This window comes from Strix aluco, chromosome 29, assembly GCF_031877795.1.
Source record: "Strix aluco isolate bStrAlu1 chromosome 29, bStrAlu1.hap1, whole genome shotgun sequence".
Taxonomy (NCBI): domain Eukaryota; kingdom Metazoa; phylum Chordata; class Aves; order Strigiformes; family Strigidae; genus Strix; species Strix aluco.
The window spans coordinates 319,572-345,057 of record NC_133959.1 but is presented as its reverse complement, the minus strand read 5'-3'; the positions used below and the strand labels follow the sequence as shown (position 1 = coordinate 345,057).

Genomic DNA, 25,486 nt, shown 5'->3' with positions numbered 1-25,486 from the left:
TCACGGAGGAAACCAGAGTTATGGAAACCGGATAACCCCCCAACCCTGAGGGCCAGCTCTGGGGTTATCGAGCAGGGAGAGGTCAGGGGACTCGTCCAAGCTCGGAGTGACGTGGCAGCAGGGCCCCAAGGCAGCAGGTTTGGCCCTGGGCCCCCCGCGCAGTGACCCACCACCCCTCCCTCCACCACCCGCTCGGGGTCTCATCTTTAACGGACTCAGAGGCTTTTTCCTCCCTCCCGGAGGCGCGCGGGCAGCTCCCCCTCCCCGAGCCCAGCAAGGCTGCACATCAACAGGTTGCAGACACTGGGCAGAAGGAACAAGCTTCGGCACCGAGACAGTTTTCCACCCAACAGGAAACCTTTGGGTCAGAAGGGAAACTGTGGTTTTCAAGAATCAGAAGCCCGAACAGTTTTCCTGGAAGCCAACGGTGCTTCCTCCTGAGGGACAGGAGCTGGGGGCTCTCGCCAGGCAACGCTCGATCCAGAGATGTTTCTCAGGAAGCAAAAACAGTTCAGCGGGGAAAGGCAAAGCGCAGAGGGACGAGCAGCAGCCCCGGCACAGGATACCCCGTAGCCCCGGGCTGTCAGCACCGGCCCTTGGAAGGACGGGGCTGGGGCAGGCACTAATGAGGACAAGGGGAACAAGATTAAGGCTTCCTGCAATGTGCAAAGCACGGGAAGCTCAGCCGGGGAGGCTGGTCCTGCTGAGGGCTCTGCCCCTCGCCCCAGTGGCCACCGCAGCGAGGAGAGGGTGGCCAACAGCGTGCTGTATTGAAACACCCTCCCTTCTTCTCCAAAGAGATTCAGAATGAGACAAGCCCAGGGTTCTTTCTCTAACAGAGATGAAAAAAATAAGAATAAACTCAAGTCCAGAGGAAATAAATGCAAAAGGCAACATATTGCGTAAGAGATGGTTTGTGCTTCCAGCTCATTACAGGATATCGGCCATCAAACCCCCGACCCCATCCAAGAGCTGCCTTGGGTGTGTTTATGCTTCTTGTGATTATATTGTTCACTTAGTACCATCCTCGAACACCCAAACAAGTGCTTTAATGAGTAAGATAATATCTAAATTAAGCCTGGCTGTAAATGAAGACAATAGGGTCTGGGCTGTTAAAAAACCAGCCTGGGAGGAGGCTCCTGGGGGGCAGGCGCTGGCGTGGGGAGGGGGGACCCAGCGCAGGGACCTCGGGCTGGGCTGGGGGCTGGCAGTCCCCTCTCCGCACACACAAACCCGCCAGCAGGACGGCGCTGGCCCCCACAGGCAGCAGGTCCCCCGCTCCTCCAGAGCGTTTTGCTGCTCCCTGCTTCGCCCAATATTGCACAAACTGCCCGAAAACGGCTTCCTCCTGCGCCAGCACTCAGCCCCCCCCCGCCGCAGGCCGAGCAGCGGCGCCAGGGCTCGGCCTGGTTCACGCCCAAGTGCGGAAGATGTTGGAGCTGGTTTAACGCTCCCGTGGAAACCTGGAGAGCTACAGAGGGTCAGCGCTGAGGGTGAGTTGGTTCCAAGTCCTTTGTGCTCTAGAACAGCTCTAAGGAACTGGGAGCAGTAACTCTATGCCTGGTGCCCGTTCGGGACAGGAGGTTGATGGACGAGCCCCGACACTTGCTCTCCGATACCAACCTCTTCGGCACAACCTACACGGCCCAGACGGGCCGGGGTGAGGCACGGGGCGGGCTCGGGGGAAGCTGCCTGGTAACGTGGGCGAGGGAGGATCGAGGACAGAGAACTTCAACACAACAGGAAAGCAGCAGTTTAATAAATAATCCATCGGAGGGAGAGATTAGCCAGTTCTAAACACAACCTGAACTGAAATAAATACATTTCATTGTTAGCCTAAAAAAAGAGAGATACAGAAACGCACGCACTAGTAAACTTTGAGAGCGCGGAGGTACTGCCACTCCTCAGTGAGCGCGGGCTATGCCCACGCTTCTTAAAGATAATCCACGTTGTTAGCAGCCATGTGAGTGCAGAGAAAAGAATAAAAAAACAGTGAAGTAAAAAGTTACTATTTTGCTAAAGTAATGGCAAAAGAAAGCAATGGTTTAACGCAGGTTTTTTAATGCGACAAGATCAGTTTAAACTCACTTGAACTGCTGGGGCTGCAGAAGGGCAGTTCAGCCAAGCTTTGCCTTACGTCGGGGCATTGCTGTTACCGACCGGAATTATCAGTCACTGCAGACAAATTCTGGGAATACTGATGTTAAACAGCCAGGCTCAGGCACTACACAGCAGATCAAGTGGCGTTTTAAGAAAAGGCTCTTTTAAAAAAGTTGCATTTTCATATAAAGTAACCAAAATTGGCAAAACTAGCTGAATGCTCCATACAGATCTTCCAGTCTCCACGTGGGACGCTGCAGAATTACCAGCCCTTCAGAATGAGACATTCTTCATTCGGGTCCGGCAACTCCGGCTCCATCCCCGCTTGGCCCAAGTCTTCCTCGGTCCCGTAAAGGCAGAACGGTGGGTGGGTCACATCCCTGCGCTGGGCGGGACGGGAGCTACTGGGGGGCTCAGGCCCCCCCCGGCCAGGTGAGAGGAACTCAAAACCACAGGAAGGACCATCCCTGCCTGCTCCCAGCGCCAGGACCGGGGAGCCCCGGGTCCCAGGGCAGGGCCCCGCGCGGCACAGCCATAGACCCACCCACGAGTCACCCCCCCCCGACCCCCCGGTGGCAGCGGGGCCCTTCAAACGGCCGGGCTGAGGCATCGCCCGGCCCCCAGCCCAGGGGCTGCCGAAGCCGCCGAACCACCCCCGGGCTGGGGAACGGTGGGGATGGAGGAGGGGAGCTCGCCCGAGAGTTCTGCTGTCGGAGGGGAAGGAGAGGCTGAGATGCTGCCGGCAGCAGCGGCGAGAGGGAACGGGACTAGAAACCCATCGGTTTCAATAAACTATTCAATAAAGGAAAGGACTTTTAAAAATATATCTCTATATACTTTATATCATATAAATTATGCTCGTCTTTTTTGTAACGTTCTGCTCTACTCTACCCGTGAAGCTCCGAGTGCCTCAGTGAGAACGAGGTAACGACTCGGTGGTCCGTTCACTTCATCCGTGCGTGAGGGACAAACCTCCTCCAGTTCCCTTTGAGGTGTAAACAAACGCATCGCCAGACGTTCTCGGTGACGCTCCGGCCTCAGAAAGGCATTTCTGTGAGCAACGCAGAGTTGGGATTGCTGCCTGGAAATTTAAGTGACTGAATTTCCTTCAGGAAAGGAGCTTGTCGTGCACGCACAGCACAGACCATCCCCGTAACCTTCGGGAATCTGGAGCATCACCACCACGAACTGGGGAAAACTGGAACCAGCACAGGTCGCTGAGACTCTGCCAGCTCTGCTCTGCGACAGCCCCGGGGCTGCGCGGACAATCCCTGCTCCTGCAGTTCTGACCGCGGGGTACTGGGCTGGATTGAACCAAACTGAATTATTTCACTCCAATGCCCACCTCCAATAACCAACTGGTCCAGGCAAGTGGTAGGCAGCCATTGTATCGTTAGCTCAGCCCAGCCCAGGCAGGCAGCGATTCCGAGCCGTTAACATCTGGCGGGTGTTTGAGACCTACACGAGACTGCAGCTCCCTCTGTCCAAAGCCAACATCAACCAGCCCTCGCGCCGGCGAGCGCACGGGAGAGCTCGGCCAGAGCTCACATCCCCTCGCAGCCCCGGCCGGGGGCCAGGACTGAGCTCTCCGGGGCCATCCACGTGGATTTTCCACCGAGCCCAGAGGCAAATGGCACCCGCAGCCACCGCTGCGCAGGAGCAGCATCGGCCACAACTACCTGTTTGCAAAGACCCAAGACGTGACGCGACAGTCCCGCCCTTTTGGCCCTTCTCGCCGAGGTCACCCATCCCAGCCCCCCTGAGGAGGGATCCCAGCCAGCCGACAGCAGCCGCACACACCCCGCTCCGGGGCAGGACTATTTCTGGCCACGTACCCTCAATTCCCTTAACAACTAATTCCTTAAGTGTTCCCAGTTTGGTCTTTGCTTCCCCAGTGAGCGCTCAGTGCCGTCACTTCTGATCTTACTCAGATGAGAACAATCCTTCCTGCCCTCTGCCGTACCTCTACGTATCCACAAACCACCCGGCGTTCCCCATACGTTTGTCTCAGCTGCTTTCACAACACTCAAGTTCAAGTACCTGCTGCTCTTTCTAACCAGAGCTGAACCCTGCAGCAGAGGTTGCAACTCCACTCAACAGAATGAAAACCTTCATAGCAGGCTCAGAAATGCTACGTGGAACCCAAACCTGTACGTTCAAATCGATTGTAATCATCACCATCAGGATCTTTTGGACTGAGAAAAAAAAAAAACAAGCTACAGTCATTATCTGGTTTTAATATTAGATGGCAAGAGCCTGGGGAAAAATCAGCATGCTTTATAAAAGTGCTCAAGATAAACAGCTATTTCTTTGACCTTTCTCTCAGGAAACCACACTTCATCCAAGTGCTCAGCAGAGTTTAGCTGTTTCTCCAACCTCTCAGAGAACTGTACTTTCTAAACAACCCCTGCAGTTCCAGAAAAAAATTCTGAAAAATCCTTCTACCTACTACCCATGGAGGTAGCACGGACAAATGTTACATCAGTGTAACAAAAGAGGAAAAACCAAACAGAAACACAAATGTCGTTGACCTCTAAGCACTTGTCCCTTATGCAGCTGCCCTCTCTCCTCTGCCCAGTCTCCCTTGTGTCTGTTGCAACTTCACTTCTTACTTTTTCTTACCTTCACCAGAACGTTAAATCAGAAAATTTTTGGGGTGGGGGGTGTCTCAGTTTCACCTGGGCCAGAACGGGCAGATCATCGATCCTCGAGCGCGAGGACCCACTTGCAGCCGCCGGCGCCGTCCCAGCCTCCCCCCAGCCGCGGCCAAGCTGGGGGGAGCGGTTTGGCGAGGGGACGGGGGCAGGACCGGACGCCTTGTTCGCTCAGGCCGTTCACGTCAGAACTCCTCCGCGTTTTACTGGCGAGTTGGGTGTTTGGCAGGTCACACCGAGGTTCGGTATTCCCGTGCAAGGGCAGGTTTGCTCTCAAGAACCATCCCTTCACGTGGAGCAGTTCAGCATCTCCCCCCTCCATCAGCGCCAGGTGATACAACTCCCTTTTTGCACCAGCTGGACTATTTGGCTGGAAGGGAAACCCTGTCCCTTCCCACGAGCTGTTAGCGGTACAGTGTCACCTCCATCCTCCTCTCCCCCCCCTCTCTCCCTGAACTCCCGCTGGCCAAGTCCGTCCTGGCTCTGGAGCGGAGAGGCCGGGCAGGTCCTTCTCCGCCGCCCTCAGACGCTGCTGTCCTCGAGCAGGGGCTCCTTCCCGTCCGAGCCGCCGGCCTGTGGGCTGTGAGGGTGGGCCTGGGCCCCGTTACTGTGCTTCTTGTGGCTGCCCGAGCGCAGGGCCAGGGTGTGCTCTGGGATGAACAGGGCCACCAGCAGCGACAGCAGGACAGAGCAGGCCCCGAAGAGGAACGGAGGCCCTGGGATAATGCTGCTCTGTGGGGCCAAACAGAGGAACGATTACACTCAGGCGCGGGGTGTAAGCACCCAGCACACGGCGCGACAAAGCTGAACAGGTTACCTCGTCCGTAGGGTTGGCCATGTTGGGTTTGGAGGCCTTACCCAAAGTTTCCACCTCAGCCATTTCATTCAGCTCCACGTGGAAGAGATAGAAGACAAAGCCATAGAGCGCCGGCCCCAGGCCGTTACACAGACCCCGAATTCCAGTGATCATCCCCTGCACCACACCTGGGGACAGAGCGGGGAAAGGAAGATGTGCCTCCAGCTTGCTGCAGGAACTTGTTCAAGGACACTTATGTACTTAAAAACTGGATCAAGCATTCAGATCTGGATGGCCACACACTCCACAGACGAAGTGGTGAGCTGGTGATGAGCTTCGCTCAGTATCAGGTTCTACACAGATCAGCAGTGCTGGACTTGAAACTTTGGCAAATAAAATGAGGGTGGACACATCAAGTCACAATTTCCAACTGAACTGGAATTTAAGGCAGCCAAGTCTGAAGGCCAGGGTCGAACCATGAAGCAGCGGCCCCCCCTCTATCTCAGACAGGCCGCTCCAAACACCTAATTTAGGAATTTAAGAATTCCCTCCCAAAGCATCAGCTACGGTCAAAGGCTGAGAACCAGAGCACACGTCAGCTCAGGGACGTCGCCCGCTCGCCCCATCCCCGGGACACCCACCTTGCTGGTCGGGGTCGGCGTTCCGGGACACCATGGCGCTGACGGCCGGGAAGGTGATGCTCGACATGGCCGCCACCGCTCCCGCCGCCCACATCATCCTCGGGGAGAAAGAGGTCGCAGTCAGGCGGCCGGTTGCCGGGGGCCAGCCGCAGCCCGCGCGGCGGCAGGGCAGCACCGACGGGGACAGGGACCCCCGCGGAGAGAGGAACCTGGGAGACAAACTCTTACCAAGGCTGCGACCCGAAGCCGTACCAGGCAAGCTGCAGGATCTGGAAGCCCAGTCCCAACAGGATGGTGTTTTTATTTCCTATCGAACGCATGAGAATTCCCAACACTACTGTCTGGAAAACAAAACGGATGCTGTCAACGTACGTGCAAAGAAAGACAACGCAGAAGACGAGAGGGCGGGAACCCGAGGGAGCTCGTGCTGCCATCTCGCAGACGCTCCTCTGCTCCCGTTACGCCCTTAGGAACCAGCACGTCCCGCCCCCAGCGATCCAGCACAACCTACGGGGCGTTACAGAGCAACACGGGGCCACCCGCCGTTTGTTGTTCAACGGCTACATCCAACGGGTAAGAGAGAGGGACCAGGGGTGAGCTGCGAGTGGCTCCAACCATGTCCTTGTGGCCACAGGGATTCTGACAACTCACCAGCCCCGATTACCAGAAATTTTGGACATTCTTATAAAGAGGAGATGGCTGGAGTCACGAGAGAAACTGCTCCTCACCTGAGCCAGTATAGAGAGAATTCCCACTACCCCAATAAAGGCTGCCACAGTCTCTGAGGAAAAACCAATGACCTGTGAAAACACCAGAGAGGGAATTTTCAGGAAAAAAAGAGATTTGTACCACGGGAGAAAAGCCACTCCATCAGTGTCACTAACATTTAGGGACAGGGCTTATCAGGTACTTCAGCGTTAACCAGCCGTGCCCTCACCACCTCCCTGCTGCCACAGGAATACAACGGAAGATTTTCCTCTGGCTGAAAGAACAGTTTTAAATCTCTGGGCTCACCTTAAACACCTGGAAGTGGCACGGACAGGATGGACAGACAGACCACCAGCAAGAAACCAAGCAAGAGTCCTGGCAATGCCCACAGAGTGGTCGCCAGACTCCCACATTTTTTAGGAAAGCTGGAACAAGTCACTACTTCTTATAGCTTCAACCTCACTAAGCTATTGGCCAAGATTAGCTTCCTCAGGACATGCAACTAAAATAAGATTTGTAGGCTGGGACTTCCTGCATTTCAAGCGTTCCCTCATGGCAGGAGACTGACCTGTCGCAGGTACAGGAAAAAGCTGGAGTACTGCCCGGCCTCAGGAAGGTAGGAGAGAAAGACGGTGATACAGATGAGCAGCACTGTAGAATCCTGACCCACTTTCCGCAAGGACTGTAGGGAAGGGGAATGAAAAAAATTTAAAAAAAAAAAAAAAGTTAATATAATTAAATATTCTCGGGGTACAGAGACAGCAAACCCAAGTGCTTAAGTCACCATCTTATATCGAAGAGGTGAATGCTGGAATGAAACCAGAGCAGCATTCGAGGAAGATGCCACAGCACACCAGGCCGGGGGTGCGACTGCACCAACTCACACCCGAGAACAAGGAATTGTTATCTTTCAGTTGCTCAGATTTACAGTCAAGTGCTTTTGATCAGAATTGTTTTTTCCTCAGATGACCAAAACAATCTTCCTAGCAAGCAAAGGCGAGGTGAAACTGCAAAGGTCCCAGACGCCAGGAGCACACAGATTTCTCCTGGCACAGGGCTATCGCTGAGCACTGGGATTTGCAGTCAAACAACCGGCACGTTTCCACCACGAGATGCTCTTGCTTCAGTACACCTGGAGCTGCTTTTACCTGGTTTGTAGCTATATGAAGCCACTCGACAGCTTTAGAGAGGTGCAGTCTGCCACCATTTGAAGGTTGTACCTGCAACGGGTTAATCAACGCCTCAAACCCTTCACCTTTAGCGGAATGTATCTTCCTTTTCAGAGAAGTTGGCAGAACTAAAGCAAATATAAGCATCACCAGTGTGTGGAAAAGCAGCAGCAAGGTGACTTACAGCGAAGGGGTCTGCTTGTTCCCAAGAGATCGGAGCTCCCCAGGAGACCGGGCGCATCTCCTCCGGCAGAGACTCCGGCACGGCCAGCAGGATGAAGCCGATGTCCAGCAAGGCAACGCCTGAGGCGAGCACGACCACCAGCGTATCGCCGTAGGCTTGGGAGAGGTACGCGCCAATGGCCGGGCTGGTGACCAGACTAGCAGCAAAGGTGGCCGACACCTGCAAGCAGAAAACATTAATACAGCCCCTTCCTCCTAGAGCCCGTCCTCCTCCAGAGGAGCCCAAGGGCACCAGTTCGCCACCTCTGACGGAGATAACCAGGGTGCGGGCTCCTGCAAATGGAAAGGCGACAGGTTCTCTTGGTGCCATCTAGGCTAAGGCCCAGCAAAGGGAGGGTGAAGCCATCCGTCCTAACGACTCACGCAGGACACTGCCAGTAACCCCGCAGAAAGGGCTGATCACAGGCTCCTCGTACGCGCGGCAGCGCCCCAGCCTGCACCCTCCCTCCCTCCCTGGCGCGAGGCAGCTGCAGAGCGGGCTGGTTTGGAGGCTGAGCCACCTCGCAGCCGGGGCTCAGACCGCACAGAAACCAGCCTTCGCCCTCGGTGCTAAATCACACACCGAAGAACAGGGAGACTCTATTATTAGTGAAGCGCATATCATCCTTTCACCGATACTGTCCTCAGGCTTGTCAATACATCCCCCACCCTCGCTTTGTACCCCTCCGACCTGCAAAGCCCCAAACATTCCTTTCAAGAGACAAGCCAGTCACTCAGCTCCTTACCAAGCCGTACGCCGTGCTGCGTTCATGCTCCTGCGTGATATCGGCAACGTAGGCAAAAATCACAGAAAAGGTGACAGCAAAGACCCCAGACATGGAAATGACAGCAAAATACCACCTGAAACAGGCATTGCCAAAGCAGAGTTAGAGAGCGACCAGGCGGCAGTCCACAACGGCTGAACTGGAACCTCTCCCTTGTTCCATCCTCCTTCACTGCACCAGAAAGCGCTCAGCAACACCGAGACACCGAGCTTCAGCCCGGCGGCCCATGGAGCTTTATCACTTCCCCACAGAGGAAGGGAACATCAACACGCCCAAACAGCGATAACGCAGCTATCAGGAGAAGAGGCACCAGGACAGGAAAGACAGCTTCTCTCTTCCTGACACTGAAGCCTCTGGTAGAACCAGACCAGTAAATTAGTCCCTAGGCTGAGCATCCCTCCCCACTGACGGACTCTTCCATCCCATCCATGCAGCACCCACAACACCCGTCGTTCGGTCTCACACTCATTCCTCTCCTCAGAGCCCCTCGCTTGTAATGAGTAAACTCACCACGGACTGATCTTCATAAGGGGAATTGGCGCACACGTGAAGAAGACAGTGAGGAGGAGGAAGGATTTCCTGCCCCAGACATCAGAGAGAGCACCAATCAGTGGGGCACTTAGAAAAGAAAGCAGACCCTAAGAGAGACAGACGGGATGAAGAGAGAAATCCCTCAGACAAATTCTGACCGTTGACGGCAAGAGCTTTTGACAACATCATCTAGAGATAAAAATACGATGAGGCAATTCATTCCTATTTTCTACAAGCAGGCAATATTACCAAAACAGAACAGTTTGTTAAACTGCTCACATCCTTTTAGGGAGAAAAAGCCACCCCTGACCCGCTCGGCGCTGCTCAACACTCCAGTTACTTCCCGTTCTCTGCAACTGCTCAGCCGGTGCCGCCGGAGCCGCCCTGCCAGCGCCTGCAAAGCCGCGGGCACGGCTCCCTCGCATTAACGTCTGCTGCCGTTCCAGGGAAAGCTTTCTCCTTCAGGTGGAGACCTGACGAGCTGCCACGGCCACTGAGCACAAATAAAATCGTTCGATGACTCTGAAGGTCTCTCAGACCCCAGCCAGGCGGGAAGAGCCCTGGAGCGCACGTGGGAGCACCCACCCCACGCTGCAGCAAACCCCTCTGGGGATGTTTTCTGAGCTCCTCTTGCCAGAGCCGGGGCCTAACGATCTGTTTTGCCACATTCCCAAGTCAGAGCACGTGGCTACTGCTTGTTCAATACAGTTGCCTCCAACTCTGCTCTGGGAATGCTGGTTTAGCCCAAACTCACCGTGCTGCAGCGCAGTCCCCACCTCCCGCCTGGGGAGAGCCCGCTAAGGGCCCCTTAGCTTCAGCTTCCCAGGTTGTAAGTTCAGATGTCACTGATTTTTTATTTTGTTACACTCCAGAACATGGATACAGGGCTGACCTCATGCTGATTAGCATGTTTTCAGCTGAAACAGGCAGCTGTTCCAGCCCCAAACCCAGGCTGACAAGCAGCACATTGTTAACACTGCTCAGTAACACCAAACACACAACCGCCGCGTCCACGCACCCTCAGGGCTTCGTTCTGCGTTTGCTTTGCCAGCAGCACCCAAACCGAAACCCGAACACGGATCTGTCCAATGCTGGCTGACATCAGCAAGTGACACAGGTCGTAACGGCGAGACACTTCCTGCACTGATCGCAGATTCACAGGACAGCCTGGAAGGAGCATTCCTTACCTTGACTCCATGAATCAGGCCGTTCATCAAGAACGTATGCTGAGGAAAAGTCTGGTGTAACACCTAGGAAAAGCAAAAACACAAGAACAGAGCTAGCAACTCTTGCAAAACTTCCATAAGCACCTGACAGCGCGGTGCCTGGAAGAGCACAAACCAGGGAAGTGGGAAACACACCACGGACACCACCACTGCTGCGCCTGCTCTGCCGCCCCTCTCCACACGGGCAGCCGCTTCCTTTAATACTTCCCGGGTCTATAAATTATTCCAGCACACTTGGGCGAGGCTAAGGGGATCTGAAAGGTGCCTTTCTCCATCCCTGCACCGTCTGATTTCCGTCCCTTTTTACTTCATGTGACCACATAACTTCTCTGTTGTTCTCTCCCCCTTCTGTACCATCTATATGTTCAATTTGCGTTTCACACTACTAAGCTAATACCGTATTTCTAAATGCCTTTGCATAAACAAAGGCCCCTTCTGCACAGTTACCTGGACATCAGAGATCAGGCACGTTAGGCTTCAGTGTGAGCTGACATACCACCACCAGGAAATGAATTTAAAAAGCTCAGAATTCTTCCTGAAGTTGCCACATCAGAAGTTTACCATTCCTTAACTAAAGGCAAATACCCGAAACAAGATTTTAAGTTTCTTTAATAAAGCTATCCCTCTGCACTTAACGTCACCGTGAAGTGGCCTTTGCTGCCTGTGTTCATCGTAACCCAGGAGTTACCGCTGGGCTCTCCAGGAACTGCTGGGAAATCGTCTCTCACCAGAAATCTCCTTTATCCCTAAGGAAGTTGGTGTTGGGTGGAAGGTGCAGTCTTTGGATAAAAAGTCAAAGTTTTGCTCAACTTCCTTTTATTAAGCTCCCAAGTGCATTTTTAAAAAAAAAAACAAAAACACCTAGGAAAAAAAAAAGGGAATAAATGACAGTAAACTACCAGTAAATTCTAGTAATTTCTTGTCAGGTCTTTCACTCCCGCTTTCTTGAAATCCTCCAAAAGCTTTCAAAAATCTAACTCATGCTCTGCTCCAAGTTAAGCTAAAATAATTAAGAAAATAATTGCCCAACTCCATAAAAAAATTACTATAGCTCCAGCTTTTTCAGGCACAATCGCTCCCATCTTGGTCTCCACCTTGTTACGATCTCCACCCTGGCCGAGGCGAGGGCCAGCGTTAACTCACCGTCAGCATCGGCGTGGTCAGCAGCCCCCAGGCAAAGAACTCCAGGAAAATAACCACCACGGCGTGGTACACGCTGGGCTCTCCAATCCCCTGTCGCTGCAAAACAGAGCTCCGTAAGGAAAAACTGCCCGTGCCCTGCTCTGCGACAGACCGGGGACGCGCGGCCGGACGCCGAAGCGCCCGCTCGGGCCTAAGCCGCTCCCGAGGGGACTCGGTGCCGCCTCGTGCAGGTGAGCCCCTGCTGCAGCATCTGCGTCCTACCAACACCTGCCTCTCCTACAAACCTGACTGTTCTCAATTTTTTTGTCCAAGAACCAATATCTTTGATACCATTACGCTTTCTCTAAAGATGGCCAAACATATCATCCTTTCAACCCTCGCGTCAGGACCTGGAAATGAAACCCCTCGGTTCTCTGCACGTTTTGACAGCAGCGCGTGCCACACCCCGGAGAGGGCTCGGGGAGTTGGGGAGGCGGTTTTACTCCTCAGCACCAACTCCATCTACCCAGCACGGTGGGAAAGGCACAGGCCTTAGATCTGCTGTTAAAAACCCCACACCCCCACTCATCTTTCCTTCCATAAAGATCCCTCATGGCACTTTCAGGGCAGCATCTGTCCTGCCGCTTTTCCAAGTGCCCGTCTCAGCCGCTAGCCAGGAGGTTTCCTCCAGCCACGCAGGACACACCTGCGAAGTCACCAGCTCACAAGGAAAACAAATCACAAGGAATGGGAGGAAAGCACACAAGTTTCAGCTGAATTACACCAGGGAACAGCACATGCCAAACGCTTCAGAGCACACTGTGCTGTTCCACAGGAACCTATTTCTGCTATTAGCAAAGCGCATGATCTGAACTCACCAGAAGGGTAGTCGAGCCCTGATACATTATTAATAAAACCACCTGAAATGTCTGCAATCCCAGCAATTTACAGCTTCCTGCAGCTTGAAGAGTATCCGAAGTTAAAAAATTCCAGCAACTGCACAAATCTCCCAACCAAAGGGATACTGGATTTGGTATGGGAAACCCCAAATCCACGGGCATTTCTTCCAGGCTAAGAGACTGGACGTCATTAATTTCCTCACAGCTGACTGACATTCCTACACCGTGCTCCCAAGATACGAATCATTAACCGACCAGACCAAAGACGTACCAGTGTCCTGCCTCCAGCATTCACCGCTGACAGATTCTCAGGGACAGGAATTCAAGAAACTTGGTGTGTGAAGAGCAATCTTTTACCCAGTCCCATCCTCCCAGGTTTTGACAGAATACTACTGCACTTCAGATAACTAATACAGCTGTAAGTTATTTGAAACATGAGAGAAGGCAGCAAGAAACATTATTCTGCTGAAACGTTGTTTATGTTCGCAGACTCTATTAAAACTGTCTCCTGCAGACAGGCTAAGTCTGCTTAAAAAACAAATCAACAGCATCAGCAAGAGAGGCACTCTACCCGAGGGGGACCGGGTCATTAAAACAACTCTGTTTTATTGCACACAAACGAGATAATGTTTTGCAGCAGAGAGAGAAGCCCCAAGGCGGCACAAAGCCAGTAATTAAGAGCACAGCTGTCATTACCCACCTTGCTTCAGAGAGCAGCCCTCTCCTCTTCCCTTCACCATCCCTCTTTGCCCTCTCAAGCAGTTAAACATTTCTACCACATGACTGCAACAAAATTAACGGCCAATCTCTCTTTATGGAGTAGGTCCAGATCTAACCTGTTCACAGCTTAACGTCACTCCTTCCACTTATCAACCATCTTATTGCAGTAGAGTCCTCAAGCAATTTAGGGTAACTAATCTCCTTCAGAGTGCACAGTCACCCGCCGAACCGCTCCTCTGGAGGATGTACAGCTGCTACCGCAAAATATAAAGGCGCTACAGAAAAAAAGTAAAAAGATGCAAAAAGGTACTAGGAGCCTGTAGGACAGGCCAGCACCTCGCGACCAGAGCTACTTTCTCTCTCTCTCGAGCAAGCCCAGAGGGGAAGAGCTTGCAACCATCTTAAGCTCAGGTGCGCCCACTTCGAAGCGTGACGCTGCCGCCCGCACCACCCGGAGCCGCTCTGCTCCCGCAGCAAAGGGCTCCCTCGGGAGAGGTAAATCTTCCTCAGAGATCTGCAGACGGTCTGTCATCCCCAAGGCAAACACCGAATGTCAGCGTGGGCACCTCCTGACCAGAGAATTCTGGCACCCGGCGAAGCAGGGGAGCGCGTCAAGCCGCCTGTCTGGAGCGCGGCGGCCTCGCGGCGCTGGGGGGGCAGAGCCGCCCTCTCCCACGCCCCGGGGAACCCCGGGCAGCAGCGGGCCCCCCGCGGCCGTGCCCCGGCCCGGGGCTCAGCCCCCCGGGGAGGGGACGGGAGGAGGGCAGCGCGCCAGCCTGCAGAGCGGCACCGCTCCCGGGGCGAGGCCCCACCGCGCCGAGCCCCAGCTCCTCCCGGCCCTGGCCCCCCGCCTGCCCAGGGCCCCTCGCCGCTGCCGCGACCCTCAGCCACGCTCCCGCCCGGTCCTGGCCCCGAAGGCCCCGCGCCACCGCCACGCACCTGCCGCCCCGCTCCCGCCCCAGGGCCCCCCCACCGCTGCCCCCAGCCCCGACTCCCGCCCACCCGGGGACCCCCAGCCCGGGGCACGGGGACCGCCCCCCCGCGCTCACGCCGGCCCCGTCCCGGATGACGATCTTCTTGGCCAGCAGGACGCTGCGGTTGAGCCGCTTCTTCTTCTTCTTCTCGCCGGTCATGGCGCCGCCGGGCCGCTGCCGTTCGCCGGCCTCCGCGGCTGCCCCATCCTCCCTGCGGCGGGCCGCGCCGCGCCGAGCCCGGGCCCGGACCCGGACCCGGACCCGCACCGGGCGGGGGAGCGCCGGGCCCGGGGCTGCCGGGCGCGGGGGCGGCGCCGCGGGGCGAGGGCGGCGGCCCGGCTGGCGGCGGCGGAGGGCGGCCCGCCCGCAGGCCCCGCCCCGCGGCCCGCCCCACCCTCGTCGCCAGGGCGACGGCGCTGACCAGCACTTCCGGCGCCCCACTCCTCGCGCCTCATTGGCTGCTCCGCCTCTGCCCGGCCGGCCGAGCTGGCCTCGGATTGGCCGAGGGGGGCGGGGGCGGGCGGTGTCGCGACGCCTCTTCCGGCGGGCTGGGGGGCGCTGCCGTGACGTCACGGCACCTGCCGAGGGTGGCGCAAGGCACGACGGGATGTGGTGGGCGGGGCCGCTCCCCGCCAGGGCTGCGGCGGGCGCAGGGCATGCCGGGACGGGCCGGTCCTCCGGGGGCGCGGGGCACACCGGGATGGGTCGGTCCCCTCCCGCCGCCCGCCCCGGGGCTGCAGCACCGGCAGCGGCCCGGAGGCGCCGTGCGGAGGCCGGTGGGGAGCGGGGCCGCCCCATCCCGGCATTGACGGCACCTGACCCGGCCCGGGGCAGCGCCCGTCGGGCGGGCTGACACCGCGGGAGCGGAGCGGCTCTGCCCCGGCTGGGCCGCCGCCGAAGGGGGTGTCAGCCCCGGGGCCGAGCGCCCTGTCTGGTGCCAGCGCCGCCGTTGCCGGGCGATTGGCCGTGGGGGGTCGGTGCTCTGCTGGGACCGAGGTCTCACGGGGGGCTGAGCCGTGCGGGGCTCGCAGGGCCGGGGCTGGGCCGAAGGGCGGGGGGAGCCCCGTCCCGCCGGAGCCTCCACTCTCGGGGTACCCCCGCACCCTGGGGTGGAGGGGTCAGGGCACCCGCGGGGCTCCCGGCCGCTGCCTGAGAGGCCCCGGTTTGCCGGGCTGTGGGGGGCCGGTGACTGCGGGGCCGGTTCTGTGCCGCCACAGCGCCCGGGCCGGGGTCCTGCTCCCGTCGGTGCTCAGCCCTGCCCGGTCCCCTCGGTGTGTCCGGGCGTTCCCTGCCCGGTGTCAGCCCGGTCTCTGCCTCCTGTGGGGATCAGGCACCGGGGGCGGCGGGCGCTGCTCGGGGCTGCCTGGCTGAGACGCGTCGCCGCCGCCAGCCCCCGCTGCCCTCCTGCCGCGGCCTGACCCACCGCCTGCTCCCTGCCTCTCAAATCCTGGAAATGGCGTCTGGTGTCCACCGCGAAACCGGAGTCAGACCGAGTATCTGTCGGTACCGGCGTCAGTCGGGGCCTCCCTGGGAGGATCCAGCCCTTTCCACAGCCTGGCGCTGAGGGCAGGGGGCAGCCGGGGTGGGGGGGGCTCAGCGCTGCGGGGGGCTGTGGCGGGAGAGCGGCCTCGGTGCTGCTGGTGAGCCGCTCGTGTGCTTGGCTGCGTGTGCACGTGTTCTCTCCGAATTAGTCCCTCACGGTTTGGAGAGCACTTGGTGCTGATTCCCCTAATACAGCGCCAGAGGTGTGAGGAGGTGAATCAGGCGCAGTTCAGAAAAGTTGTGCAAATCGCGTGCTGCTGGGGAGTGACAGGGTGGGGCCGGCCCCGCTCGCCTCCGCCTTGCTCCAGTTGGCCGTGCCAGCAGCATCTCAGTCCACGGGTTCGAGGGGCCAACGAGCGGCGTGTGTGACCGGGGGGAGGGATCTCGCGGTGGGGCAGGACACTGCTCCGCAGAGTGCTGGGGTGACGGGATGCTGTGGGGCTCCCCCCTGCCCACAGAGCGCCCGAGGCTGTGATCCAGCCTTCAGCTTTCCTTTAAATAACGATTGAAAGCAGCTGGCGAAAAGCCCTTGAGGTGAAGGTAACTCTCCAGAGCCTGGGACCGGCTGCAAAGGAGATGAAAATAATCCCCCGTTCTCCAGGGACTCGTGCAGCAGAGGAGAGCGGCTCCATCTCCCCAGGGCAGCGGGTGAAGGCGCTGCCGCGGTGGGCGCAGGGCTGGTGGGGGCTGCCCCGTCCCCACGCCGCGGGGTGCCCGTGGTCCCCAGAGCACTCGCATGTGGCGTGGGGTGAAACACCCGTGACCTCCCCGGTGCCTCTCCTCGGGAGCGCGTCCGGGGCCACCCATGCTGGGCAGGGACACGCGTCCCCTTGGGCCCCGCTGGAGCCACCTGGCGAGTGCGGAGGAGCCTGGCTGGTTCAGGGCTCTGCGGAGGTTTAAAGGCAAAACCGAGGAGAGAGGAGAGAGCCGAGGAGCGGCTCCTGATATGGCAGCAGCAGATGTAATTCTATTACCTTGATTTATTGATCGCACTTAGAGCAATTACTGGCTCTCACCCCATCACCTGCCAGGGAGCAGGAGACAGCGAGGAGAAGCAAGACAAAGGCGGCCAAGCGTTGCGCAGGGCATGGCCTCGGGGGAGGCTCCGGTTTTGTTGGTGGGGGGAGAGCTCCTGCCGGGCCGAGGGGCTCCCGGGGACCCTGGAGCCAGGCGCGGCCGCTCCGCAAAGACCCCGCGGGGCCCGAGCCCAAGCGATGCCACCGCCGCGGCGGCAGAGGGGAGCGGGGCTGGGGTGGGCCGGGGGCGCCGGCGCGGCAGAGCAGCTGCAGGCCCCGCTCTGGGCCGGGGTGGGTCTGGCTGTGGGTCCCCGCGGCCCCTCGCCCCTCTGTGCCCGGCCGGGCCGGCGCGGGGCTGGCGGCATTGCGGCGATGCCCCGGGAGCGCCGGGGCAGGGGCTGAACCCCAAGGCCGGGGCAGCTCCGGGCTCGTCCTGGCTCTGCCGGAGCATCCATCGCCCCAGAGCCTCGCCAGGACGAGCCCCCACCCTCGGCCCCCGCCACCCCAGGGCACTGGCAGGGGACCCCGGGGGGACCCCCCGGCTCTGTCCTCGCCAGCCCAGCGCCATCGGGGGGGACACACTCGGCCCAGCCCCTCTCCGCCCGGTGAGCAGCGTGGGCAGGAGCTCCGAGACCTCTGAGACACTGAACGAGGCAGCAGCCCCAGGGCTGGAGGGAGGGCGAGTTACTTGATTGAGGTCAGAAAGTCCCTTTAAGGCTCTTCCCCCCCCCCGCTTGCTGCAGATACTGGCAGAGAAGCAAGAAAATGATTGTGCTTTTTACTGCCTGAGCCCCAGACAGATATAAACAAGCGGGAGCCAGACCTGGCGTTGGAGGCAGATGAAATCAGAGTGAACAACCCCCTGGGCTGGAGGCACAGACATAGGGCAGCTCGGCGGGCAGAGCCCCCCGCCAGCCCCGCGCTCCCTGCAAGCGCTGCCCGGGGACGGAGATGCAGGAAGAGCAGAAAATGTCCCCGTTGGGGGTGCGGGCGGCGGCCGGGGGCTGCGGGCCCCTGCTGGCCTCAGCAGTGAAGGAGGAAGCGGGGAGCAGCGTGTGCGTGAGCCCCACGGCTGCCGGGGGGGCGGCAGCAGCCCCGCCCCCCCCCAGCTCCACTGCCCCTCAGCCTGGGACACCCCCCGCCCGGTGGGGCTGAGAACCCCCAGGGCCGGTGCGAGCCCCGGGGGCCCGCGAGTGGCTCCGATCCCACGGGCCCAGGCGTGGGGGGCAGCCCGGGTGTGCCCGGGGGGGTCCGTCGGCCGGTACCCTGGCCCGTGGGCCGGGCGCGTCCCCACCGTCCCCCAATGCCGGGACGGCGCCAGCCCCTTCGGGGCTCCGGCTGCCGCCTCCCCGCAGCCCCCGCTGGCGACTCGGGGGGAGCAGCACAGCCTGGGGGGGGGGTGTGTGTGTGTTCTGGGGGGGTGTGCGGGGCGGTCCGAGGATGCTGGGGGGTGCCGGGCAGTCGGGGGGTGCGGGGGGGGTGTGGGGCGGTCCGAGGATGCTGGCGGGGTGCGGGGCGGCCGCGGGTCCAGAATGGCGGGGGGGGGGCGGGGGATGCGCTGGCGGCCGGGGGGGCCGGGGGGGGCCGTCGGAGCGCTCACACCATGACATCAGCGCGGCGCGGCCCCGGGGGAGCGGGCGGGGGGCGGGAGCCGGCGGAGCGGCGCGGCGGAGCGGCGCGGAGCGGAGCGCGGCCCCGGGCATGCTCCCGGAGCCCCGGTATGGCCGCTTCCGCGACGAGCCGCTGACCGCCCCCATGCCGTCGCCGGCCCCCGGGCCCTGCCCCGCCGCGGGCGAGGAGCCCGAGCCCGGCACCACCTTCTGCGCGCTGCTGCCGCGGATGCCGCAGTGGAAGTTCCCCGGCCCCGGCGGCTTCCTCGGCCGCGGCCCCGCCGGCGCCGGGCGGGAGCTCTCGGCGGCGGCCCGGGCGGGCGGGGCGGCGGCCGCGGGGGCCCCCTCGGTGCTGGCCGCCGTGCTGGGCGCCTGCGAGCCGCTCTGCGCCGCGCCCTGCTCGGGGCCGGCGGGCGGGCGGGCGCGGGGGGCGGCGGCGCGGCCGGGCGCGGAGGAGTGGAGCCGCCGGGGCAGCTTCATCCGGAAGCCGGCGCAGGGGTGGCTGCACCCCGACCAGCGGGTGCTGGGGCCCGGCGTCTCCTACATCGTCCGGGTAAGTCCCGCCCGGCCCGGGGCTCGGCGGCGCTGCCCGCCCCTCCCGACGGCTGCGGGCAGGGCCCCCCCGCCTCGGCTGCCCGGCTCTGCCCCCCGAGGGAGCTGCCCCGGGACGGGCGTCGCGGGAGCCCCCGGCGCCGTGACCGCGGCCCAGGGGACGTGGTGGGGTCCGGCCCGGGGGTGTCGTGGGCAGCCCCCCCCCCCCCCCCCGCCCCAGGCACACGCAGCCTGCGGCCCCTTCGTCCCGTCGCGGCCCCGTTACACCACCCGCGTTGTCTGGCCCGTCCCGGGAGGGCACGGCCCCACGAACCGGCCCGGGCTGGGGGGGGGGGGGGGGGCGCTCAGCCCCTCCGAGGGCGTCACAAGTCGTAGCCCGCAGATGAGTTTGTCGAGTCTCAGCGCAGGGTCCGGGCGTGCGATGGGGCATTTTGGGGTGGGGGGCGAAGGTGTGCTGGCGTGGACGGGCCCCCCCTGCTCGCTGACACCCGGCTTCTCCCTCCTCTCCATCGCCGGCCCTGGGCTGTGGCGGCGGCCGGGGGAGGCTGCTCTGGCCGGGCCCCCCCGCAGTACATGGGGTGCATCGAGGTGCTGCGCTCCATGAGGTCCCTCGACTTCAACACCCGGACACAGGTCACCAGGTGTGGCCCCGCTCACCCGGAGCCCCCGGCTGCCCGGGGTACTCCCCCTCCCCGGGGCCCTGCGGAGCGGGGGGGACGCGGGGCCGAGGTCTGGGGGAGCCCTGCCCCGCGGGAGTCACCCTGTGCGCAGGGACATGGACCAAGGGCACTGCCGCAGATCAGAGGGTGGAAAGAGGAGACGGGAGGTGGCCCTGGCTGGGATCACGTACCGCGGGCCGTGACGTGGGGCAGCGCTGCAGGGACGCTGCGGCGCCCGGGGCTGCGGGGACTGATGCCCCCAGACCCCGCAGAGCCGCGGGCCAGGGAGGCAGCTGGGATGGGGCCGGGGTCTGCAGCCGTAACCCGGCCGGGGCCGTGGCTTGCAGGGAGGCCATCAACAGACTGTACGAGGCGGTGCCGGGCGTGAAGGGCATCTGGAAGAAGAAGGTGAGTTGCCACCCAGCCCGTCCCTCCTCGCGCTCCTTCCTGAGGCGAGCCAGGGCTGTGGGACGGGGTGCGGGGGGTGCCCGCCCAGCTCGCGGGGCAGAGCCTGGGGTCTCTCGGGGCACCCCTCTTTGCCTCCTTCACCCCAGGAAACCAGGTCCTCATGGGCTGCATCGCCCCCACGGTCCTCTCCCCCCGTCAGGCTCCCAACAAAGCCCTTTTCTCCATCCTGGGCAAGAGCAACCTCCGCTTCGCTGGCATGAGCATCGCTGTCAACATCTCCGTCGACGGCCTGAACCTCATGATCCCCACCACGCGCCAGGTGAGAGCCAGCCCCGGGGACGCGGCCCCGCCGCCTCCCAGCCCTCTGCCTCCTGCCATGAACCAGGGGGGGCCAGCGGCCCCCGCGCTGACCTCTCCCATGGGCCGTGTCCCCCCCGCAGATCATCGCCAACCACCACATGCAATCCATCTCCTTCGCCTCCGGTGGGGACACGGTGAGGCACCTTGGCCCTCAGGGGCAGTAGGGACCAGGGCTGCCCGTCCTGTGGCTGAGCCGAACCGCGGGGCAGCCCGATCCTGGGGCAGGACGTGGGGCTGGGGCCGAGCCCGTCCCCTCGCCCCAGCGCCCCTGGTCCTGCTCACCGCGCGGCAGTGGGACTCGGGCCCTGAGCTCCCCTGTGCCCCCAGGACACCACGGACTATGTCGCCTACGTCGCCAAGGACCCCATCAACCAGAGAGGTGATGCTGGCCCCGCGCCCGGCAGCTCTGTGGAGGAGGAGGGACACCCTGGGGCATGAAGGCTGGAGGAGGAGCCCCTGGGGGGCAGCTCAGGGTGGTCCCGGGGGGGTGATGGGAGCACAGGGGAAATGCTGGAGCCGTCTGTCCATCTGTCCGCAGCCTGCCACATCCTGGAGTGCTGCGAGGGGCTGGCGCAGAGCGTCATCAGCACGGTGGGACAGGCCTTCGAGCTGCGCTTCAAGCAGTACCTGCACAGCCCCCCCAAGGTGGTGGTACCCCCGGACAGGTAGGGTGGGGGGGGGCCCCGCTGCAGCCCTGCACCCCCCGACCTGGGCACGTCCCCATCCTGGGGTCGCTCTGGAAGCCCCCATTTCTGCTGGGTGTGGGGAGGGGGTCTGAGCCGGGCCGGGTGCCCCCAGCTCGCCCGTCCCTGGTGCAGGGTGCTGGGTGCGGAGGAGTCGGCCTGGGGGGAGGACGAGGAGGCGGCTGAGCACGATTACTACAACAGCATCCCGGGGAAGGAGCCGCCCCCGGGGGGGCTGATCGACTCCCGGCTCCAGCACGGCTCAATCCTGGGCCACATCCGCACTCAGCCCTCCGGCTCCGGCCCCCCCAGCCAGGTGAGTCCCTGCAGCCACAGCCAGCGCTGCCGCGGGGGTCCCAGGCAGGTCCCCCCCAACGCCCTCGCTCTCTCCTCTCCCCAGGGGGGTTTTGCAGCCAGGCGAGACCAGAGCAGCCAGCCGGGGCCACCCTGGGACCTGGAGAGCCAGGGTGGGTACTGCCGCGGGGGGGGCACCCTGGGAGCCGTCAGCGGGGGGGGTCCCCGCGGCTCTGCCCCGCCTGGGCCGGCAGTGATGTCCGGTGCTTGCAGGCCAGCCTGGCGACGGGTACCTGCAGGCGGACGGCCACCCCCTGGGGCCGCGGGACTACGAGGAGCACATGTACGTGAACACGCAGAGCCTGGACGCCTGGGAGCCTGAGGCAGCAGCTCGCGGGGCACCGGAGGAGAGCCCCAAAAAGGACCTTTTTGACATGAGTAAGCCACCACGCTGGGGGGTGCCTGGCGCAGGACCTGCTGCCGAGGGGCCCAGCCCCGTGCCGCGGTGCCAGGGCGATGCTGTGCCAAGCGCTGGGGGCTGCGAGCCAGGGGGCCCGTCCTTGCCCGCCCGTGCCAGGGCAGCAGGGCTGTGCTCTGGGGAGGGAGCAGCCATGCCGGGGAGGGGGAGCACCATCCCCTCCCTGCCTGGGCGCAGGCGCAGCGTCCTGCCTGGGTCTGGCTGTAACCCCGGGTCCTGCTGCCACCGCTTGGCCTGTCCCCGTCCCCACCTTTGTGCCCCTGGGAGTGACACCCCCCCCACCCCCTGGCTCTGGCAGGGCCGTTCGAGGATGCCCTGAAGCTCCACGAGTGCATCGCAGGGGGCGGCACCAGCCCCCCCATCGAGGACCAGTGGCCGAGCCCCCCCACGCGGAAGGCCCCCATCGCCCCCACGGAGGAGCAGCTGCGGCGGGAGCCGTGGTACCACGGGAGGATGAGCCGGCGGGACGCCGAGAGGCTCCTGCAGATGGACGGGGACTTCCTGGTGCGGGACAGCCTGACCAACCCCGGGCAGTACGTGCTGACCGGCATGCACGGCGGGCAGCCCAAGCACCTGCTGCTGGTGGATCCCGAGGGAGTGGTAAGGGCTGGGTGCGGGGTGGGCAAAGGGGCACGGGGGTGGGGGCAGGACAGGGAGGATGCTGGGGCACATGCGCTGCCAGGGGGAGCCTGTGCGGGGGGCTCAGGACCGCTGTGCCCCCGGCCCCCAGGTGAGGACGAAGGATGTGCTGTTCGAGAGCATCAGCCACCTCATCAGCCACCACCGGCAGAACGAGCAGCCCATCGTGGCCGCGGAGAGCGAGCTGCACCTCCGCCAGGTTGTCCGGAGGAAGCAGTGATGCCGGGGGGGTACGTGAGCCCCTGACCTGCTCCCCTGGCACTGGACTTGCCCCAGCACAGGGGCAAAGCTGGGGCCCCTCTGCGCTCCCCCATCCTGGTTGTGCCTGGCCTCTGGGGGAGGCAAAGCCCCCCCCTCCCCAGGGTCAGGCTCCCCATTCCCCTCCCCAGTGGGGCCTTGCAGTCCCTGGCCCCAAAGCCCCCCCCCCCTCCCCACCCCTGCTGCCTCCCCTCCATCATCCACACGGGGCCCCTCACCTGGCCGGACACGAGGATGCTCGTCCCACACACGCAGGTGAATCGCTGCTGGGGCGGGAGCCGGTGGGTGACCTCGCCAAGAGGGGCAGAGCCCAAACCTGGCTCTGGCAGCGCTGCCGGCTCCTGCCCGGGGCTGCCCCACATCCCCCTGCCCGGGTGCTGCCTGCACAGGGCTCTGCACCCAGGTGCGGCGGCTCCATCCCGGCACGAGGAGTTGGTCTCTGGGTGATGACGGAGCAAACGGGGTCAGGGCTGGTCCCAGGGTGGGATGGGGCGAAAGAGCCTCACGGGTGCGTGTGTGTCCGGGTGTGTGTGTGCAGGGTGTGAGGGGCAGCCAGGGGACCAGCCCTGGGCCCACAGTGCCTCTCGTCCAGCGCTGCTGCTCAGGGCCCAGCTCCCTGCCTCAGTCCCCCTTCTCTGCCAGGACATCCGGGGGGTGCCCCTATCCGGGGGTGCCCCATCCGCGGGGGCTGTAGACCCCAGCTTGGCTTCTGCCTGTGGCTCTGGGCACAAACATCTTTTGGAGGCCGGTGCTGCTGGATGTCCTTGCGGGTCCCGCATTTCCAGCTGGATTCTCCCCAGGAGTGGCTGCCGTGTGAGGCTCCCCGTGGCCCCGCGGCCCCCCCCAGGCAGGGGCCAGGACAAATCTGCTGCAGGGAAGACGTGAGCTCCCAGCACTGGCTCTTGAGGCCGGGGCTGCAGGAGGAGAGGGGTCCCACGGCCACTGGGGACCCCCCCAGCTGGCTTGGGGCTCGGCAGGTTTTTACGGCGTACACGGCCCCTTCTCCAGCGTGTCTGGTGCTTGGTGCGGGTTCGTGGTTTGGAATACGTTTCTAATTAAACCTGGAAATGAGGAAGGCCCCCGGGTTGTTTGTGCCGCCCGTGGGCACGGTGCTGGGCCAGGGCAGCTGCTGCTCAGGGGTGCAGGGGGTGCTGGGCCGGTGTCTCCATCAGCACCAGCTCCCAGCTGGTCCCGCGCTGGCGCTGGCAGCCTGCCCCATCCTCACCGGACACGCTTGTCTCTGCCCCCCCTGGGTCACCCCGTCCCCCTTCTGCACGTGGGTTGCCTCCGTCCCCCCGCCTCGGGGGGGCTGCGGCACCCAGGGTGCTGGTCGTGTGCGGCATCTCCTCCTGGCACCCTGCATCTCCCTGCCCAGGGCAGGATGTGGCCTCTGAGCCTCCTGGCGAGGCTTCGTCCGGCTCCTGCCGCCGCCGTGCTGGCACCGAGCAGCCCGAGCCCGGTTGTCACCGTTAATGAACACGGCGGCTGGCGGAGCGGGAGCCCCACGGTGGGTCTGGCCGCGGCTCCTGGCTGCACGGCGCGGCCGGCCCGTAGGAAAGGCGCTTGGCTGGAGTCAGCCGAGGCAGGAGGAGGCTGCCGGGGCCGGTGATGGGAGGTTTTCCGAGCCGGCAGCCTGGGCCGTGAACCACCGGGCATGTGGACCGGGCGGGCATCAGCCCCAGCACCAGCCAGCTCCGGGGTCCTGGCCCAGGCGGGTGCTGGTGCCTGTCCTGGCTCTGCCCCCCGGGGAGTGGGGTCACCCTTGGCCCTGCGCTGGGGACAGACCCTCCTGGGACAGGGCTGCCAGGTGCTGGCTGAGCTAATGAATAAAATAAGCCCCTAAAAAAAGCCCGGTAATGCATGTGTAATTTTCCATTGATAGTTGAATACCTACAGGGACACGGTGCTTCCATCTCAGCTGCTATTTTTTGTCATGTAGTAATGCGTCTGCAAAGATAATTGCGCTGTTCCCTCAATAGCAGAGGCAGGAAAAGGTAGCGAGAGCCTGGACTTTCTCCTCTCGCTGCCGGAGAACAAGCCCCCGGCTCTCACCCGCTGCTGCGGGCTCTGCCCTGGCCCCTGGGCAGGTGGGGGTTATTTGGGGGGTTTAACCACTCTGGTTGGGGCTGGGGTGCGGTGCCGACAGCCACGGGGTGCAGGGGGCTCTGCCCACTCCCGCTCCGGGTTGTAGAGCTGCTGCATGGGGGCTCAGGGGCCCTCCTCAGGAGGGTCCCGCTGTGGGGCAGCACCCCAAGGGCGGGACCCTGCGGGGGGAGGTGGTCTGGGAGCCGTGCAGCAGCTCTCTTGAAACAAAAAACAATTAAAACAAATACAAGGCCTTGATTGAGTTAAGTACGGACAGGAATAACGCAGTCAGAGCACAGGGAGTGCTCCCCTCTGAACCTGGGTTTCCTTCCGCGTGCTCTGCACCCAGCACAGC

The 25,486-nt window shown here is 62.1% G+C and overlaps 2 protein-coding genes across 7 annotated transcripts; one reads left to right on the top strand and one right to left on the bottom strand.

Moving 5' to 3' along the window:
- Positions 1 to 1,730: 1,730 nt before the first annotated feature.
- LOC141916437 (hippocampus abundant transcript 1 protein-like) lies at positions 1,731 to 14,849 on the bottom strand. Of its 6 annotated transcripts, XM_074808911.1 has the most exons (13): positions 13,690 to 14,265; positions 11,976 to 12,071; positions 11,561 to 11,693; positions 10,794 to 10,856; positions 9,586 to 9,713; positions 9,037 to 9,151; positions 8,253 to 8,471; positions 7,468 to 7,581; positions 6,920 to 6,991; positions 6,420 to 6,532; positions 6,192 to 6,289; positions 5,572 to 5,738; positions 1,731 to 5,486 (listed from the first exon to the last, which is right to left on the bottom strand). In XM_074808911.1, the coding sequence occupies exons 4-13, from the start codon at positions 10,818 to 10,820 to the stop codon at positions 5,277 to 5,279; spliced, it is 1,263 nt and encodes a 420-aa protein (XP_074665012.1). In that variant the 5' UTR covers positions 10,821 to 10,856; positions 11,561 to 11,693; positions 11,976 to 12,071; positions 13,690 to 14,265; the 3' UTR covers positions 1,731 to 5,276. The 6 variants fall into 6 exon arrangements, with proteins under 6 accessions (XP_074665012.1, XP_074665008.1, XP_074665010.1 ...); XM_074808907.1 differs by lacking the exons at positions 11,561 to 11,693; positions 13,690 to 14,265 and adding an exon at positions 14,623 to 14,849; XM_074808909.1 differs by lacking the exons at positions 11,561 to 11,693; positions 13,690 to 14,265 and adding an exon at positions 14,623 to 14,849 and having other exon boundaries at positions 5,613 to 5,738.
- Positions 14,850 to 18,708: 3,859 nt separating this feature from the next.
- On the top strand, positions 18,709 to 24,121 carry SHC2 (SHC adaptor protein 2). The gene is given in 13 exon segments (XM_074808906.1): positions 18,709 to 18,792; positions 18,795 to 19,268; positions 19,838 to 19,908; positions 20,274 to 20,334; positions 20,534 to 20,653; positions 20,775 to 20,828; positions 21,022 to 21,073; positions 21,233 to 21,359; positions 21,513 to 21,693; positions 21,778 to 21,844; positions 21,945 to 22,109; positions 22,448 to 22,749; positions 22,880 to 24,121. Coding segments are annotated over 13 exon segments (1,887 nt in total). The 3' UTR covers positions 23,009 to 24,121.
- The last annotated feature ends 1,365 nt before the right edge of the window (positions 24,122 to 25,486 follow it).